Source organism: Lissotriton vulgaris, chromosome 9, assembly GCF_964263255.1.
Source record: "Lissotriton vulgaris chromosome 9, aLisVul1.2, whole genome shotgun sequence".
In the NCBI taxonomy this organism is placed as follows: domain Eukaryota; kingdom Metazoa; phylum Chordata; class Amphibia; order Caudata; family Salamandridae; genus Lissotriton; species Lissotriton vulgaris.
In genome coordinates this window covers 104,046,533-104,062,772 of record NC_141697.1, presented here as the reverse complement: position 1 = coordinate 104,062,772, position 16,240 = coordinate 104,046,533, and the positions used below count along the sequence as shown (strand labels likewise).

Here is a 16,240-nt window from a genome sequence, read left to right as displayed (position 1 = left end):
TGGGGGAAGTGACCAGTTGTTTAAGTTCGAGGTTGGCGAGGTTGTCCAAGAGGGTGGCGGTGTTGCGGTCGTTGAGCTTTTCGAGGTGGAAGTTGAGGTCTCCTAGGAGGATGTAGTCTTTGGAGGGGAGCGCGTGTGGGGTGATGAAGTCTGTGATGTCTTCACTGAATTTTGCGCGGGGTCCTGGTGGTCTGTAGAGGAGGGTGCCTCTGAGAGTTGTCTTGGGGTCGATGTGGATCTGGAAGTGAAGGTGTTCCGAGTTAGCGAGGTTGGCGTCGGAGTTGGTGGAAATGCGGATGGATTTCTTATGGACGATAGCAATTCCTCCTCCTGTATGGTCGGTGCGGTCCTTGCGTGTGATCTTATAGTCTTCAGGGATAGCGATGGCGATGTCAGGGGCGGAGGAGGCGTTCATCCATGTTTCCGTTAGGAAGGCGACGTCAGGAGAGATGGTGTCTAGTAGGTTCCAAAGGTCAATGGCGTGCCTGTGGACCGAGCGGGTGTTGAGAAGGATGCATTCTAGGTGGTTGGGGTCGGGAATCTGTGTTGTGGTCGTAGCGGAGATGTTGTCGGTGCCGCTGAATCTGCAGGAGTAGCAGGAGAAAGGTCCATGGGTGTGTCCAGGAGCGGCTTGGACGCAGGTGGGGGCGCGGCCGGGGTCAAGGGCTAGGAGGGAGGCGGCATCATAGGTAATGCGGGGGGGCTGGGGAGCGCGATGGGCAGGGGGTCTGGCGCTGGGCGCGGTCCAGGCTCGGACGGGCGTAGACGGGCTTACCTTTGGCGCACCTTCGGCGCGGGTTGGGCGCGGTCGCTGCGCGTGAACGCTGCGCGCAAAAACATCTGTCATAAGTGGATAGTGGATAGTGGAAGGGGAGGGGCGAGGGAGGGTCAGCAGGGAGGCGGGAGCGTGATTGGAGGGACGGGGCTGGGACTGGCCAAACAACAAAATGGCAGCAGCAGTAAACAACAGTGATCAGGGAGAGGATGGGGCGAGCAGTGAGCACAAAATTAAAATACACAGCAGCGCTATGCTTACAGCGCGTTGAAGCAGGATGCAGCGCTATGGGATGTGGCAACAATGAAATGCAGTACAAGTAGCGTCTCCTCACAGGCACAGTGCGTCTCTAATCAATGTAGCCAATCAAGTTAAGTTAAAAGCACAAGTAGCGTCTAAACATGAGGCCCAATGCGGCGCTATGAAATGAGATGGAATGCGACCCCAAAAGATAGCAAGCAGAGCCCAGGCAGCGTGGAGCAAGAAGCGCTACGATACCAGGAGGGAATGCGTGGAGCGGCCGCTTCTGTGCAGGACAGGACGGTCACAGCTCACATGGGGGGTGGGGTCGGTCTCTACTCTTAGTGGGAGGGAGGGTCAGCAGGGAGGCGGGAGCGTGATTGGAGGGACGGGGCTGGGACTGGCCAAACAACAAAATGGCAGCAGCAGTAAACAACAGTGATCAGGGAGAGGATGGGGCGAGCAGTGAGCACAAAATTAAAATACACAGCAGCGCTATGCTTACAGCGCGTTGAAGCAGGATGCAGCGCTATGGGATGTGGCAACAATGAAATGCAGCCTCCTCCCTCAGGATGGGCACGAAAGGGAAGCTTCAAAGGGTTGCTGCTTTTGTGAGCTGATCCAGCCATTTTCTGCTCCCAGCAACTGGTGCCCACCGGTGCTAACCGCCACTTTCGGATGGAGAATCAGCAGGAACCCAAGATAGGAGGAGAGGTGTGGCCACCTTTACGAACCTCAGTTGGGGTAGGCGATGCAAAGCCCAACTCTCAGTCCCTGCCGTCTTGAAGGAGTGACCCAGCCAACCATAGTGAGGGTGGCATATGCCACTGGAGGGTGGCATAATAGGGGGTGTACCCACCCCAAGGAAGGGAACCATTGGTCCCAACCTGTACCTACCTGAAATGCCCCTAAATTTAGTATTATGGGGAAACCCCGATCCTTTCCTCCTCAGACAGGCAAGAAGGACCAAAGAGCTGTGGTGAAGGAAGAGGAGGAGGACACCAACTGCCTTGGCCCCAGCTCTACTGGCCTGTTCCAGCGTCAATCTGCTCCAGCCGAATCCCGGCGTGTCCTGCAGCCAGCAGCCCCCCAGTCATGCCTTCCCTACAAAGACTTTGCCTTCCATGAGCACCGGACTTACTCAAGAACCAGACTCTGGCTCCCGCAGAATCCGCGAGTCTGAACGCAATGCCCACCGCCTGACTTCGAGTGGCCCAACCCCTCAAAGAGGTCCCCCTCCCCAGTGATCCTGACTTGAGCCTTGGTGACCCTTGACCTACCTAAAGCCTCCCGAGGATGCTTGCAGCCTCCATCTGGAGGGTCCCCATGACTGGAGCTGGTAAGGAAAACCCAACGTCTCAAGACACCACTGCCCACTATGCCCCACAGCCTTGGATGGCTTAATCGACAGTGTCCATGCAACCCCCATCATCCTAACTTACCTCTCCAAACGGTGGTTGCCTCCAGAAAGCCTCCTTGCCCAAACCTGTTGTGTTTGTTCCGTCCGGAGATCTCTCATTGAAAACAGGGCACCTGACAGCGATCCTGCACCCAGCCGCCACTGTGGGTGCACTTTGTGTGCTAACTTGGATCCCCCTTTGCCCTGAGCTTAACCCTGTGAGCTTTGCTCCCTCATACTTGTGACCTACCCGAGAGCAGCCACCAACTAACAGGCACCATAGGCTATCATTGGGACTCAGCACACTGCACCCGGCCGGCCTAGTGCCGCTGAGGGTGCTTTTCGTGTGCATCCTTGACCCTGGCGGAAGCCTTGTTCTAACCACAGAAACTCAACCCTAAAGACAGTTTACTTACCTGCAAACCATAGGATTGCATTGACTCTTTTCCTCTGAAAAACTTCTAAGCGTTGAGAGTGTTTGTATGGAAACATAAGAAACTGTGGTTTTATGAACATTGTTTTACTTACCTTTTATCTAGGAAATGTCCCAGTGTGATATCTAGGCATATCACACTGAGTAGAAATTGTATGTAAAAGTACTCTAAAAAGTAATTCATCAGTAATTTTAACTGTATTTGAATATTTTACAAATCTGGAACAGAAGTCCTTATCATCCAGCTTGCTTGTTGATCAATCTGTCTTGAAAAGTACAAAACTATTTACCTGTACCAAGTCCTGCTTGATTCTAAAAATAAAAGACCACGAAAAAAAATACTTTTACTACAACTAATTGGTCAGAGTTCAGTCTTTGAGTGTATGACATAATTTCTTGCCCGAGTATGTACAATACATGTTTAACATTACCCTCTGATAAAGCCTTACTGCCTGCCCACAATACCACAAATCGATAGTAAGGTATTATCTACTTGTACCTCTGTAAGCCTTTGAGGATCCACTGGACTCTGCACACTAAACCTTACTTTGGCAGAGTATTTACAGAGCCAGCTTCCTACAACACGAACATGCGCAATCTACACCTTCATGCATGGAGACGGGGTCATTTTAGTTTAATGCATTCGGTCTACCATCTGAGGTTGTGGATGTCAACCTTACTGCCAGACGTCCTCCTACACTATCCCTTTATGCCTGGCACTGGGAGAAAATTGTGGTCTGGTAAGGAGTCTGCAAAACAGACCCTTAACAAGCCAAATTGTTGGATGTTTTTTGTTTGCAGTGCCTATTGTCCAGCAAGATGTTGCGGTGGCCACCAAAAAGTTCTACAGCTATGCCCCAGCACAGACATGTGGCATTGAGTGACTGACAAAATGGCTCCAAATACTATGTTACTGAGCCATATAAGATAACACCCTGACAATTTTTTGGTCAATCGAATAGAGCTTGTTAATGGTAAAAAAGATATTTCGCTTTAGGTTTCCAGGCTTTACAATCTAATAAAACTGTTTCAAGGAGTTATTCTGTAACAGTTGTATGTTCACCCTCTGAAAAGTATCCTTCCAGATCCTATATGGTGCCAACAAGTTTTTATCCTCCACGTGCAGAAGCTTCCAGTACCAGATGGCAACTTCCTTCCTTTTAGGACTCGAATACCCAGTCCCCCCCCCTATCTACGAAGTCGAAGTTGCAATCCAGGAGGAGAGCTGCACGTATTTAAACCCACTTTCATGATTTCCTACTGTTTATTTATACAGCTTATAAAGCGCCTGGTTGCACTGGCTAGTGCGTCCCCGCGCTGCTCCCTCCTAAACTGAGACTGTAAGATTCCCTTCTCTGTCATCAAGTCTCCTCAAGATTCGACCCCTGCCCACCTTAATGGAAGACCTCGTCCATCCGTCATGCATTCTGGGGTGCCGTGAGAGTCCCAAATGGAGGCGAAGTTGGAATAATAACCTATATTAAGTATCATCCTCCCCTTGCACCAAAGGTTTAGTGCAGTCTTTAAAACCATTAGCCGAACCTTCTAAAGAAGTACAGGAGCTCCATACTTATACAAGAAGCCGCCCTCTCCAAACCCCCTTATTATTTCACCCAAAAGCCTCCCCATGTAGAGCTGCCTGGTTTTCCAAGAAGCATCCAGAGGTTTTTAAACTGAAATGTTAAACAATATAAGATGGTAAAGCCAAATCTCCCTTCACAAGCCTTCGCCTCAACTTCTTCCAAGCCAGCCTTGCATCACAGGAAGCGCATATAAAGCTGGATATTTTCCCCTGGATCTTGCCAATAATTGATCTTGGGAAAGTAAGGGGAGTACAATTAGTCATGCTTTCTCCGTCACTTGTAAAGTTACCAAATTCTATGATTGCAGCCTTGCTTCTACATTCTCTACATTGAAGTTTATGGGACAAGGCCCCTTCTCTATGATAAGCATACCCTTCACTCCAGGTACCTGCTTGTCTGGATACAATGACATCAAGGCTGGGATTGCTGATGGTGTAATTGGCTAATCTTTTTATACCTTATGTCCATTTTGCTTTGATAGCATCGATAGTCCCATCTTTCTGACGTGGCATTCCTTGGTGATATTTTTTATTAGTACATGGATTAGTTTCAACAGTATGGTTATGTGTGTGTGTAACATACTTTATTTCCCCGAAGCCAGGATATCCAGGCCAGTCACCTTTCTCGTGTATAATTGATGCTGGGGGTTCTGATTAATTGCCAATTTATGGTTTTGAAATTATCTATGAAAAACATAACAGCAAACGTAATGGATTTAGGACAGCACTTGCCCATTATGATTTATGCATGTCCACTATTGTAAATGTTTGTGCCTGGATAGTGGTGATGTAAGTAAGAAAAAAAACAATACAGAGACATCCAGTAGAGTGGGCTTTTTAAATTGATTATCTGATAGTCTTCTAACCGCAGTTTCCTTACCTTAGAATATTTCCCAGATATCAGACTGGATCTTGGAAGTTCTTGAGCAGTACCCCTGCGTGCGGTAGGTGGTGGTGTGCAGCTTAACGCTGCCCGCGCTGGAAATGTGCGGTGTCTATACAGGCACCACCCTGGCATGCTCACATCAGACTGAATCCAGTTCTTTCCTTGCCGCGCTACATAGTGCTGATCAGTGAAGAGCTACCCTGAGTTATTTTTTAACTGGCTTTTTTATTGATTTTTGTTGAACCTTTGTTGAGAAATTGTCTCTCCTGTCCGACAGGATGTTCCCAAAGAAACCAACTGGTTTAAAATCATGTGATGCCAGTCACTGGCAGATGTTTGTGATGGACCCACTTGGTTTGTTTGTGGTGCTTGGAGCGGGACCACGACCTGCAAGGACTTGCTTGCCATGCACCCGAAGGCGCTGTGAAAGTGATCTCTCAAGCTTCTCGACACCTAACATCTGATGACCCTATGACACTCAAGACCCCATGTCGCGTGGAAGGTCCTGCAACCGTTCCAGATCTGCACCTGGAGTTGGTTGTCCCACTCAGTCATCGGGAAGTCAAGTAAGTCCCGCAAACATAAGAAGTTTCAGAGGATTTAGACTTTGCCGCACCCGTCAATCTTCTGACGATGCGCTGGAGCATCGACATTCCATGTCTTGTGCTTCGGCGAAGCCTGAATTTGGGCCCGTGCTGCTATTCCCTGACTGTCGTAGCGACCCCTGACCTGCTTAAAGATTTTTATTAGACCATGCACCTCATATTTTGGCTGCCCGGCCCCTCTGAAGTGCTTTTGTGCCCCACAGGCTCGCGAGGGACCCACACTGGATCCTTGCCAGCAGGACCACCCTCTGCATTATTGAGGCCCCATGGATTCCATTTTGGATCCGGAGCGGAACTGTCAGCAAGACAGAGACCTTCCTCAGTACCTCTCCAGTACTTGTGCCCCACGGCGGCACCATCCCCATCTATTCTGACACTTTGCCAGACTCTGATCTGGATAAGACTATGACCATACTTCTGCATCAGAGACACTGCCTTTTGCATTTGACAGGCCTGGAGAGGAAGACAATTCGGAGGGGTCTGTGGACCCTTATGGATAACAGTATCCCTTTGTTGAGAACGAGGACAACTGGTATGAGGAACCGGTGGAGGCCCTAGACACCTCTTCCGACACTGGCTTTGTCCCTCCTCCTACTGTGGCTACCTAGGAAGGAGCCTCTTCACTATGGTGGCGGTTAGGGTGCTCAGTCAGGGCAAACGTCTTGACAGATGTCTTTCAGCCGGGAGTCGTCTCTTCCAAACCTTTTCTCCCCTTTATTGAAGCTCTTACAGACGTCCTGCTCAGGCCAGGTCCAAGCACTGCACATAGACTCCTGTGCATAGGATACTTGCCGTCCGCCATTTTCCATCTCCTCAGGACCTCAGTTTACTACCCAGCACCCATCCTGGAGAGCCTGGTATTTCAAGTCTCCACCTCTTGAGTCAATCCCATATGTTTCATACCACTCTGCCGAATAGGTAATCTAAGAGACATGCATAACTTTGGCAAGAGAATGTTCTCTTCTGCCAGCCTTGCAATGTTGTCGGTGAACAAAGCATGCCTTTTGGGCTGATACTTACATGTGATCTGGGAATTGGTTGCGAAAGTGCTGTCTATGGTCCCAAACTAGGCTTGAGACGTACTGTCCCAAGCTATTGCTGACGGGAGAGACGCCGCAAAGTTCTCTACATGATTTGGACTGGACACAACCAACTCGCTGGGTAGAGTGATTTCATCACCGGTAGTCTTGAAATGCTACACCTGGCTGACATCCACTTGCTTTTCCGGAGATGTCCACAGCTCACTTACAGACAGACCCTTTGAAGGCTTTCGTCTTTTTGGAAAGGAGGCGGACTTACCGCTGCAGCGCTTTAAAGACAGCAGTGCTATGGCAGGTCCTCTTGTCTATCGCCCCTCGTCCTCTCCAGTATGCTGAATTAGAGTAGAACCGCCTACTCAGGTAGCGTGTGAGTACTATCAACCCTGACCCTGCTTTTCCACCTTAAAAGACCTCCAAATCTTGCCCTTTCCATTACTAGAGGTCGCTGGACCACTACTGCCATCTGGCCATGGTCAGATCCGAAAAGACAATTTGGATGACCCAGTCTGGTCCAGCACTGAAAACTTCCACCAAGGTTAAATGCTCTGTATTGACCTCCTCGGATTGGGCGCATATGTCAGTATCCTCCCACTCTTCAGAACTGACCCAGCAACTGACTGCTTCTTCCTTGTTGCCGGCCAAAATATATCCCCCCTCTTCAAAAGCTTCAGTTCCCAAATCAGTCGAATTAAAATCCTCTAAGCGTTCCATCAGTTCCGAAACCATAGGAGACAAAAACTTTGAAACGTTCCACAGTTTCTATGCCTCCTGTTAAGCCTTTCCTGGAAACCATGGATATTCGACTAAGAAAAATCCAGATTCATCATGGAACTGGAAGAAGAATGGCCTCTCCTCCACCAAAGAGGCAATTGTCGTTTGAGAAGGTTTTGGACACTCCTGTGGCAAGAGGACAATGGACACTGCTACAAGTCCTACTCATCATCCTCCACCACCCCCCACCATCATCTCCTCCACCACCACCCCTTCCATCATCACATGCATCTCCACTTCATAATCCTATATACTTCGCCTCCAGGCTAACCTAGATCAAGTACAAGGGTTATGAGAGACCCATTAGGAGAGCCAGACCCATGGGCCATAAAATACTGATCCCATAACACCTAATGACCCGGATCTATACCCAGCTAGACCCTTACCTACCACCAAGTTATTGCCAGGGCAGTTACCTGCTGTGGTGTTCAATTACATAAGGAATCATTAGAAGATTTCATTTTTGACACACTCATCTACACATAAGGACACAGTGTTTACCTATGCTCCCTGGAGTGTTGCGTCACGCTAATGTTATTTTCAAGGAACCTATCCGTGCTAGCATTATTGCCCCACGGGTAGATAAAAAATATAAATGAGCTCCCTGAGACCCTCTCTTTATAAGAACTCGGGTACCACCAGACTCTGTAGTTGCCACCACTGCTAATAAAAGAGCTCATAGTCAAGCAACTGGAGATACGCCAGCTCCTGAAAGAGAGCAAGCACGTTGATGCAGCGGGGAAACATGTAGCAGCCCATGCAGCTAACCACTGGCCTGTTGCCAACACCCAGGCCCTTCTAGCGCGCTATGATTCGCCTCACTGGGATGAGATGGAAGAGTTAACATCTCCCTGAGGAGTATCCTAAAAAGGAATAAACTCCAGTATTCTTCTCAGGAGACATGCTTGGCTCAGGTTTTCTGGCTCGAAGCCAGAAGTACAACAAGCAGTTCTTAATCTGCCCTGTGATAAGGAACACCTTTTTAGTCCCTGGTAAACTCCATCCTGGACCACAAAAAAAAAGATAGACACTGCTGAAGCCATGGGTGCCTTACAAATAAATCCATCTAGAGGCTCCTTTCGTCGCTTAGGTTATAGAGGTGGATATAAATCCTCAAACATCTAACGCCTCTACTTCCTAACAGAAGCAGCGCCAATCCACATTCTCAAAAGGGTTTTTCAGTGGCTTCTTTAGTGGTGAGTTTTTCAGGGGCTCCTTTAGAGGTAGTAATAATAGAAGCAGTGGTGCTTCCAACCATGCAGCATCCTCCACTGCAAAACAGTGACTGCCTTTCCCCTGACCACACAACACCTGTCAGGGGAAAACTTCATTTTTTTCATCCACTCTGGGAATCCATCACCACAGACCAATTGCTACTAGCAATTACCTATCCAACATGACTATTGTCTGGAACTCTTTGCCACTCCAACCAACATCTCACCTCTCACTCACAGGTTATCACACGATCACCTAATACTTCGCAAGCAAGTGCAATCCCTTCTCCTCAAAGGGGCCATAGAGCCATTCCTTCTTCAACAACAGGACACTGTAGTATATTCGCTTTACTTTCTCATTCCAAAAGGGACAGGATCTCAGACCCCTCAAAACTACATCCTCTCAAATCATGGTCACTCTTCAGGATGTCATTCTTCTACAACAAGGCAACTTTATGGTCACACTGGACTTAGAGGGCGCTTACTTTCACATACCCATGCTCATCGCAAATACCTCAGGTTTGTCATAGTAGGAAAACACTACCAGTTCAAAGTTCTTCCACTTGGAGTCACTATAGCGCCTCATGTTTATACAAAGTTCTTTGCAATAGTAACAGCACACTTAAGATGACAAAATGTTCACAAATCCCCATACCTAGACGACTGGCTCATCAAAGCCAGCACCCATCAACTATGTCAACAACACATTCAGTTTCCAGTGGATCTACTCCACAGCTTAGGGTTCACCATCAGTGGCCCCAAATCTCACCTTCAACCTCTTCAGTTTCAACCATACTTAAGGGCAACACTCAACACACAGTTGGAGTTAGCTTGTCCCAATCCAGCTCAGATGCAACATTTTCAAACAATTCAACCTCTGTTTCAGCCAAATAACACTCTCACAGTTCGGACTGTCATACGTCTACTGGGAATTATGACGTCTTACAGTGCCATAGTTCTACACGCAATACAACATATGCAACCACTGCAACAGTTTCTCTCTCGACAGTGGTCTCAAGCACAGGGTCACCTACAGCATCTAGTGTTTATAGACTGCTGCACTCACGGTTCTCTGCAGTGGTGGAATTCCAACAATCTGTTGAAGGCGTGGCCTTACTTGGGCTCAGTGCCTCATAAAATTCTCACCACAAATGCATCAGGAACAGAATGGGGTGGGCATCTACAAGACCTAAACATACAAGGTCTGTGGGATGCCAAACAGCAATCCCTTTACATTAACTACTTGGACCTTCAGGCAGTCGTCTTACCACTGAAAGCTTTTCTTACTCCTCTATAACAATATATGGACAATATGTCAGCCATGTGCTATCTACAATAACAGGGGGGAACATAGTTATCTCAACTGTCACACTTCGCTCAGACCTCATGGAACTGGGCTCTTCACCACCACTTTCATCTCTTGGCAGAATATCTGCCAGGAACAGACAGCATTTTTGCTGACCTGCTCAGCAGGATGCACCAACTAACCAACGAATGGGAACTCAATCCACAAGTTCTCCTTTGCTACTTTCAAAAGTGTGGGTTCCTTCAGATAGACAGTCGAAAACACGAAATGTCAAAACTTTGCCTCCGGGTTTCAACACAACACCCATTATCCAAGGGCAAACGCACTATGGATGAGTTGGTCAGGGATATTGGCCTATTCTTTTCCACCTCTCTCTCATATTCTATTCTGGTTCACAACCCTACTGGGTCTCACAGTAGTCCCGCATGAGAAGCTCACCAACAGACCAGACCGTCTCACTCAGAATTATGGACAGATCAGACCCCAAGATGCTCAACCTAGCGATCTGACACTTGAAGTCTTCGAATTTGGTAACTTTAACTTACCGACAATGTATGGATATTCTTAAACAAGCATGCAGATACACAACTGGAGCTTGTTATGATACAAAGTGGAAATGTTTTGTTTTCTACTGTCAATCTAACCAAATAAATTCCTTCAAGGCCACTGTACAGGACATTATTTGTTAATTACTACATTTACAAAAATCCAGGTTAGTATATACTTTCATTAGGGTGCATCTTGCTCCCATAGCTGCCTATCTCCAAAATAGGCAGTTGCTACCCTTGTTTAGGGTTCCAGCCACTACGGCATTCATGGAAGGACTCAAACAAGTTATTCTACTTCGTGTACCTCTAGCACCCTCTTGGAATTTAAATATTGTACTTACTAGGCTTATAGATCCTACTTATAGGCCTTTTGCACTCATGCCCTCTTTAGTTTCTGTCATGGAAAGTGGCATTTTTAGTTGCTATTACCTCACTCACGCGTGTTGGTGAGTTCCAGGCCTTAACGTAGAAGAACCTTTCTTTCAAATATATAAAGATAAACGAGTTATTCGTACTAATCCTAAATTCCTACCCAAAGTAGTCTCACAGATTCATCTCAATCAATCTCTGAACTTCCTGTGTTTTTTCCCTAACCCTGATTCTGTCTCAGAAAGAGCGCGTCATACTGTGGATGTAAAAAGAGCGCCCTTGTACAGCATAGATAGAACTAAAACTTTCAGGAAAACATAACTTTTTGTAGCCTTTTCTCCACTCATAAAGACAACTCTATATCCAAACCAGGCATAGCTATATGGATAGTCAAATGCATTCAAACGTGTTATATAAAAGCTAAAATACCTTTATATGTCATTCCCAGAGCTCATATCACTCACAAAAAAGGAGCAGCTAGGTTTTTATAGGGAATATCCCAATTGCTGATATTTGTAAAGCAGCTACATGGTCTATGCCATAAACACATTTAGTAACCACTACTGTGGATGTTTTAGCACACCAGCAAGCTAATGTAGGTCAGGCAGTACTACATACCCTTTTTCAATCGACTGCAACTCTCACACACTAGCCACCGCTTCTACGGAGGGACAGCTTTACAATCTATGCAGAGCATGGTTATCTACTGCCCCACATGCCATTGAACTGATTTTTACTCGCCCTGTAAGCATCTGTTCGTGGGCATGTAGTGCTGTAGATTTACAAGTGCCCTCCCTCCTCCTCGGACGCTTGTGGCTGTTGCAGTTATGTTTTGACACATCTCTGATAGTTCACATTTTAGCATGGACGTTTCAATTGTTACACAAGAGCATATGAGTCTGCAGCATTACATACCACGAACAGATGCTTACAGAGTAAGTAACCTAATCCTTCCGCATCCCCGTCCTGCCTGCCCATAGATGTTACCTGCGGTTAATAGTGGCCAAGAGAACTTTCAGTTTGCCGTGCTCCCCTTCAGCCTTTCCAAACCCCTCTGGTATTCTCCAGATCTCGAAGGAAACTGCAAAATATCTGCAGTGGTGGCTGGGGAACTGCGATTGGGTCAGTGGCAGACCCTTCTCCTTCCCCTACCAGAGCTGACTGGTTTGATAGATGTGTCACTGCTAGCATGGAGCAGCCATCTGGGTGAGCTGGAGATCAGAGGACTCTGGCCGAGTACGTGCTCCACATAAAGCTGTGAGAGTTTCAGGCGATTCGCTTGGCATTGAAAGCCTGTCTTCCTTCGATCAAGCGAAGGCTGGTGCGAGTGTTCACAGACAACCCATTCCACCATGTCTTACTGCAACAAAAAGGTCGGGGTTGGGTCGTTGACACTTTGTCAACAGGCTCTGCACTTCTGGACATGGCTGGAATGCCAAGGCATTTCCCTGGTGGTTAAGCACCTGGCAGCCTCTCTGAACACCATGGCGGACTAACTCAGCTGAAGATGCCTAGCGCATCATGAGTGGCATCTCCACCCAGAGGTGGTGCAAAGCCTCTTTCAGCAGTGAGGATAGCCTTCATTAGATCAGTTCGCCACCGCTCAAAACGTGCACTGCCAGCAGTTTTGGACACTGGAGTCTCCAAGGCAACTCTCCCTCTGAGACGCTTTTCATCTCGAGTTGAACTCTGGCCTCCTGCACGCCTTTCCGCCTATACCACTCCTGCCCAGAGTTCTCAAGAAGATCAGGAATGCCCGGACCCAAATTGTTATTGTGGCTTCGGATTTGGCACAGTGTCTGGTATCCCGAGCTGTTGAGCATGACTATCGGTCCCCTGATTAGGCTGCCTCTTTGAGAGGATCTTCTGTCTAAACAACAGGGGAGGGTTCTGCACCCGAACACACTTCGTGCATGTAGATTGAGCCATGACAGTTAACAGCTTTTGACCTTTCTCCTGAAGTCTGTGATGTTATTCTGGCAGCCAGGTGTCCCTCCGCCAAGTCAGTATACGCCTTCTCTTGGGATAAGTTTGTGACATGGAGTGAATCTAAATACACTGATCCTCTTTCTGCATCTCTCGTAAAGATTCTTCTGTTTGCTGTATCTTTGGCCAAGCAGGGCTCTGCTCTGGGCACTCCATTTCAGCATTGTTGTGGTTACCTGCCCAACCTTCCTCTTTCAAGTAACCTGTTGTGGCTAGGTTTCTTAAAGGCTTGCAGCACTTTCCCCTGTATGTAGAAATCTCTAACAGATGAGCAAGTTACTTACCTTTAGTAATGCCTTATCTGGTAGAGAATCTAGATAGCCACAGATTCCCCTACTGGCCCTCCTATCCTCCAAGCTCTACAAGCCGACTGTAGTGTAAGGGACACCCTTCTCAGGGCCTTAGTATTTCACACCAGCGGTTCTCATCGTAGATCCGTGTTTCTGGCATGGAAACTTGCGAAAGTAACTGACATCAGCATGCCGGGTGGTGCCTATGTAGGTACCGTGCACATAATTTTCAGTGCAGACGACGCAGAGCTAAACAACGCTACGTAACGGCATGAAAGGGTACTGCTTAAAAACATCCAGCTCCAGTCTGACGCTGGGGGAAATATTCTAAAGTAAGAGATATGCGGCTTGATAGTCTCTACCAGGTAAGGCGTTACCAAAGAGAAGTAACTTGTTTGTCCTAGACTTGTATTTTCTGTGGGGGTCAGGCCTGTTTTTGACTATCCTCTGCCTAATTGCCTCATGTAGGCTTAGGTTGAAGAGCCATTTTGAAAAGTCTTGACTTATGCAGTACTTTGGCCAAAATTTCTGAATTGTGACAAATGTTTTCTTCAACATTTCTAGGAAAATACGCAAGCTGCTTTCATCTTCTGAAGCTAAACGAGCTGCAAGACGTCCATACAAGCCCATCAATATCCGACAGACCCAGGCAGCACCACTGATGCGAACACCAATGAACGATGAGCCCATTATCATTGAGGACTGATGCAATCTCACAGATCTCCATGTTCCAACAATTCTACGCTGTCCAGTTCTGCTTGATGAATCTTCTTTTTTTATCCTCACAGACAGTACTTAGTTTTACAATGACTGTGTTGAACAAACCCGTGGGAAAGGAAAGATTCTTAAAGCTGTATGCATCTGTTTTTTTTTATCGATGAACTTACTATGAATGACCACTGGGAACAAGAGACTGCCCTCTCTGGTCTGTTTTTGTGACCATTTTTTCACTTAGCTTGTAGATATTTTTTCTTTTTTTTCTTCTTTTGGTCAGGTGGAAAAAAGGAAAGTTAACTTATTAAGAACATGTGGAAGAGCAATTTTAAGCTTTTTGTTTACTCTAATGGAATTAAGAATAGAATTCTTAAGGTTTGTGAATATATAACGAGCTATCATTAGCCTTGCTTTTATGAGGCTGTGTTGTATTTTTTTTATTGTTTTTTACACTGTGCCATATATTTTTTTGGTAGATAAAACTAAAATCCTGTAACTCTTATACTGTGGAAAATGAGGCTGGAAAGCCAACAAGAAGTACATCTACTCGACTTGGTTCTGTCCCTCATATTTTCAAGTAACTTTCATAGAAAAAAAAATAGAAAAGTACAAAAAAGTAATCTGTATGCTGTGAGCCATCCATTGTCTGCATGGGCTTATACTTCAAGCTGTGCTTTAATACTTTGGTTGGGAAAGGGGTGAGCTAGGAACTTAGTTGATTTCTCTCGCAAAGCATTACACTGAAAGAAACCAGTCTATCTCCCCCCAAAAAAGCATAAATCGGCTGTGTCTTATGTACAATTCTTAAAACATGTAAAGGAGTTGGTCACAGTAAAAGGACTACTGTGTTGAACAAGTAATTTGACAAGTCACTGGAACATACTTGCCCGGAATCAATGAAGAATGTGACGTTTTAGGTCTGTTAAATGTGCGGTATTGGCCGTGAAAATACAAGCGCAAACCTGCCGAGCCAAGTCAAAAGTGGTGTCAGTGTAATGTATTGCTTTTTAGAAAAGCTCTGTTCTGGCTCCAGGAGTCTAATACACCAAGTCCACTGATCTGTTGCCTTTTCTTTAAACTCGTTTGCCCTATAGTGAGTTTTTCTGTCAAACAGGCATTGCCAGGAACAGCCTGGTTTTGTTGTATTTTCCCGATTTCGAAGGGAATTAAAATAAGACAATTAGAAGGCAAATGCAGATTTAATTTGAACACAAATTGTGTCTAAAATTAGTGTTATTTCCCTTGTAAACGTTTGTGTTTGAGGTTTTGCATCTCTTGAACTTGCGTATTTGCAAGTATCAACTCTTTTTCCATTTGCCACTTCCAGGCAAGGTGCATTTCAAAAATGCTCTGCCTTTGAAGGATGTAATAAAACAGGTGTTATTTTCAACTTGTACATGTCTCTGCCATAGGCAGATAAAGCATGTAATAAAAGACAAAACAAAGATATCATTCCGTATGTTATGGCAATGAGAGGACCCAAAGTTGTATTTTGTACTCGTTTGTACACTAGTACAACATGGGTAGAAGAATTGTTGACTGCTTAAAAAGAAATAAAGCATTTTGTAAAATAATATTGTAAATGTATTTCTGTTAACTGCTATGATAGTAATTGAAATAACACTGATCAGTTTTCGCTTCAATTGCTTACCTGCTATGCAGCAAGATGTTGAACATCAAGAAACTTCAGCCACCCTGTTCATTCCAGTCTACTGAATATTAACTTGATTAGCATAATTCCATTTTTCAAAAGTTTCTTGTGATTCGCTTACTCTTTATTCCAGCTGCCGGAAATGACATCCTGAGTTGAAACGGGCATCTTAACCTTTAACCTAACTGCCTGTCATATGTTAACATTAGATTTATCTATAGGTCAACAAAACATTTGTTTCTGTGCTTTGGGCAACAATGATAATATTCCTATTGCAATGTTTATTACAACTGTGGCAAGAAGTGTTGTGTTCTCTGTAAACAATTTTGATTTACTTGTGGCCATGGTCCTAATTGTCACAGGAAGAATCCCATTTTCATAAAAGTTTCAACCAAGGGAGGAACCAGAGTACCCGATGGCAACAGCACCAG

General features: G+C 46.1%; 1 protein-coding gene across 3 annotated transcripts in view; it reads left to right on the top strand.

The window, feature by feature from the left end:
* The window catches only part of MTA1 (metastasis associated 1), a 721,937-nt gene extending 706,205 nt beyond the window's left edge, over nt 1-15,732 (top strand). For 2 of the 3 annotated variants that reach the window (XM_086937146.1, XM_086937145.1), the window contains one exon: nt 14,009-15,732. Coding sequence is in view for 2 of the 3 variants with exons in the window: in XM_086937145.1 (XP_086793271.1) it covers nt 14,009-14,150 (142 nt within the window). In the remaining variant the exon portion in view is untranslated. The remainder of the gene's footprint in view (nt 1-14,008) is intronic. The other variant, XM_086937147.1, reaches the window with a different exon arrangement.
* Nucleotides 15,733-16,240: the final 508 nt, after the last annotated feature.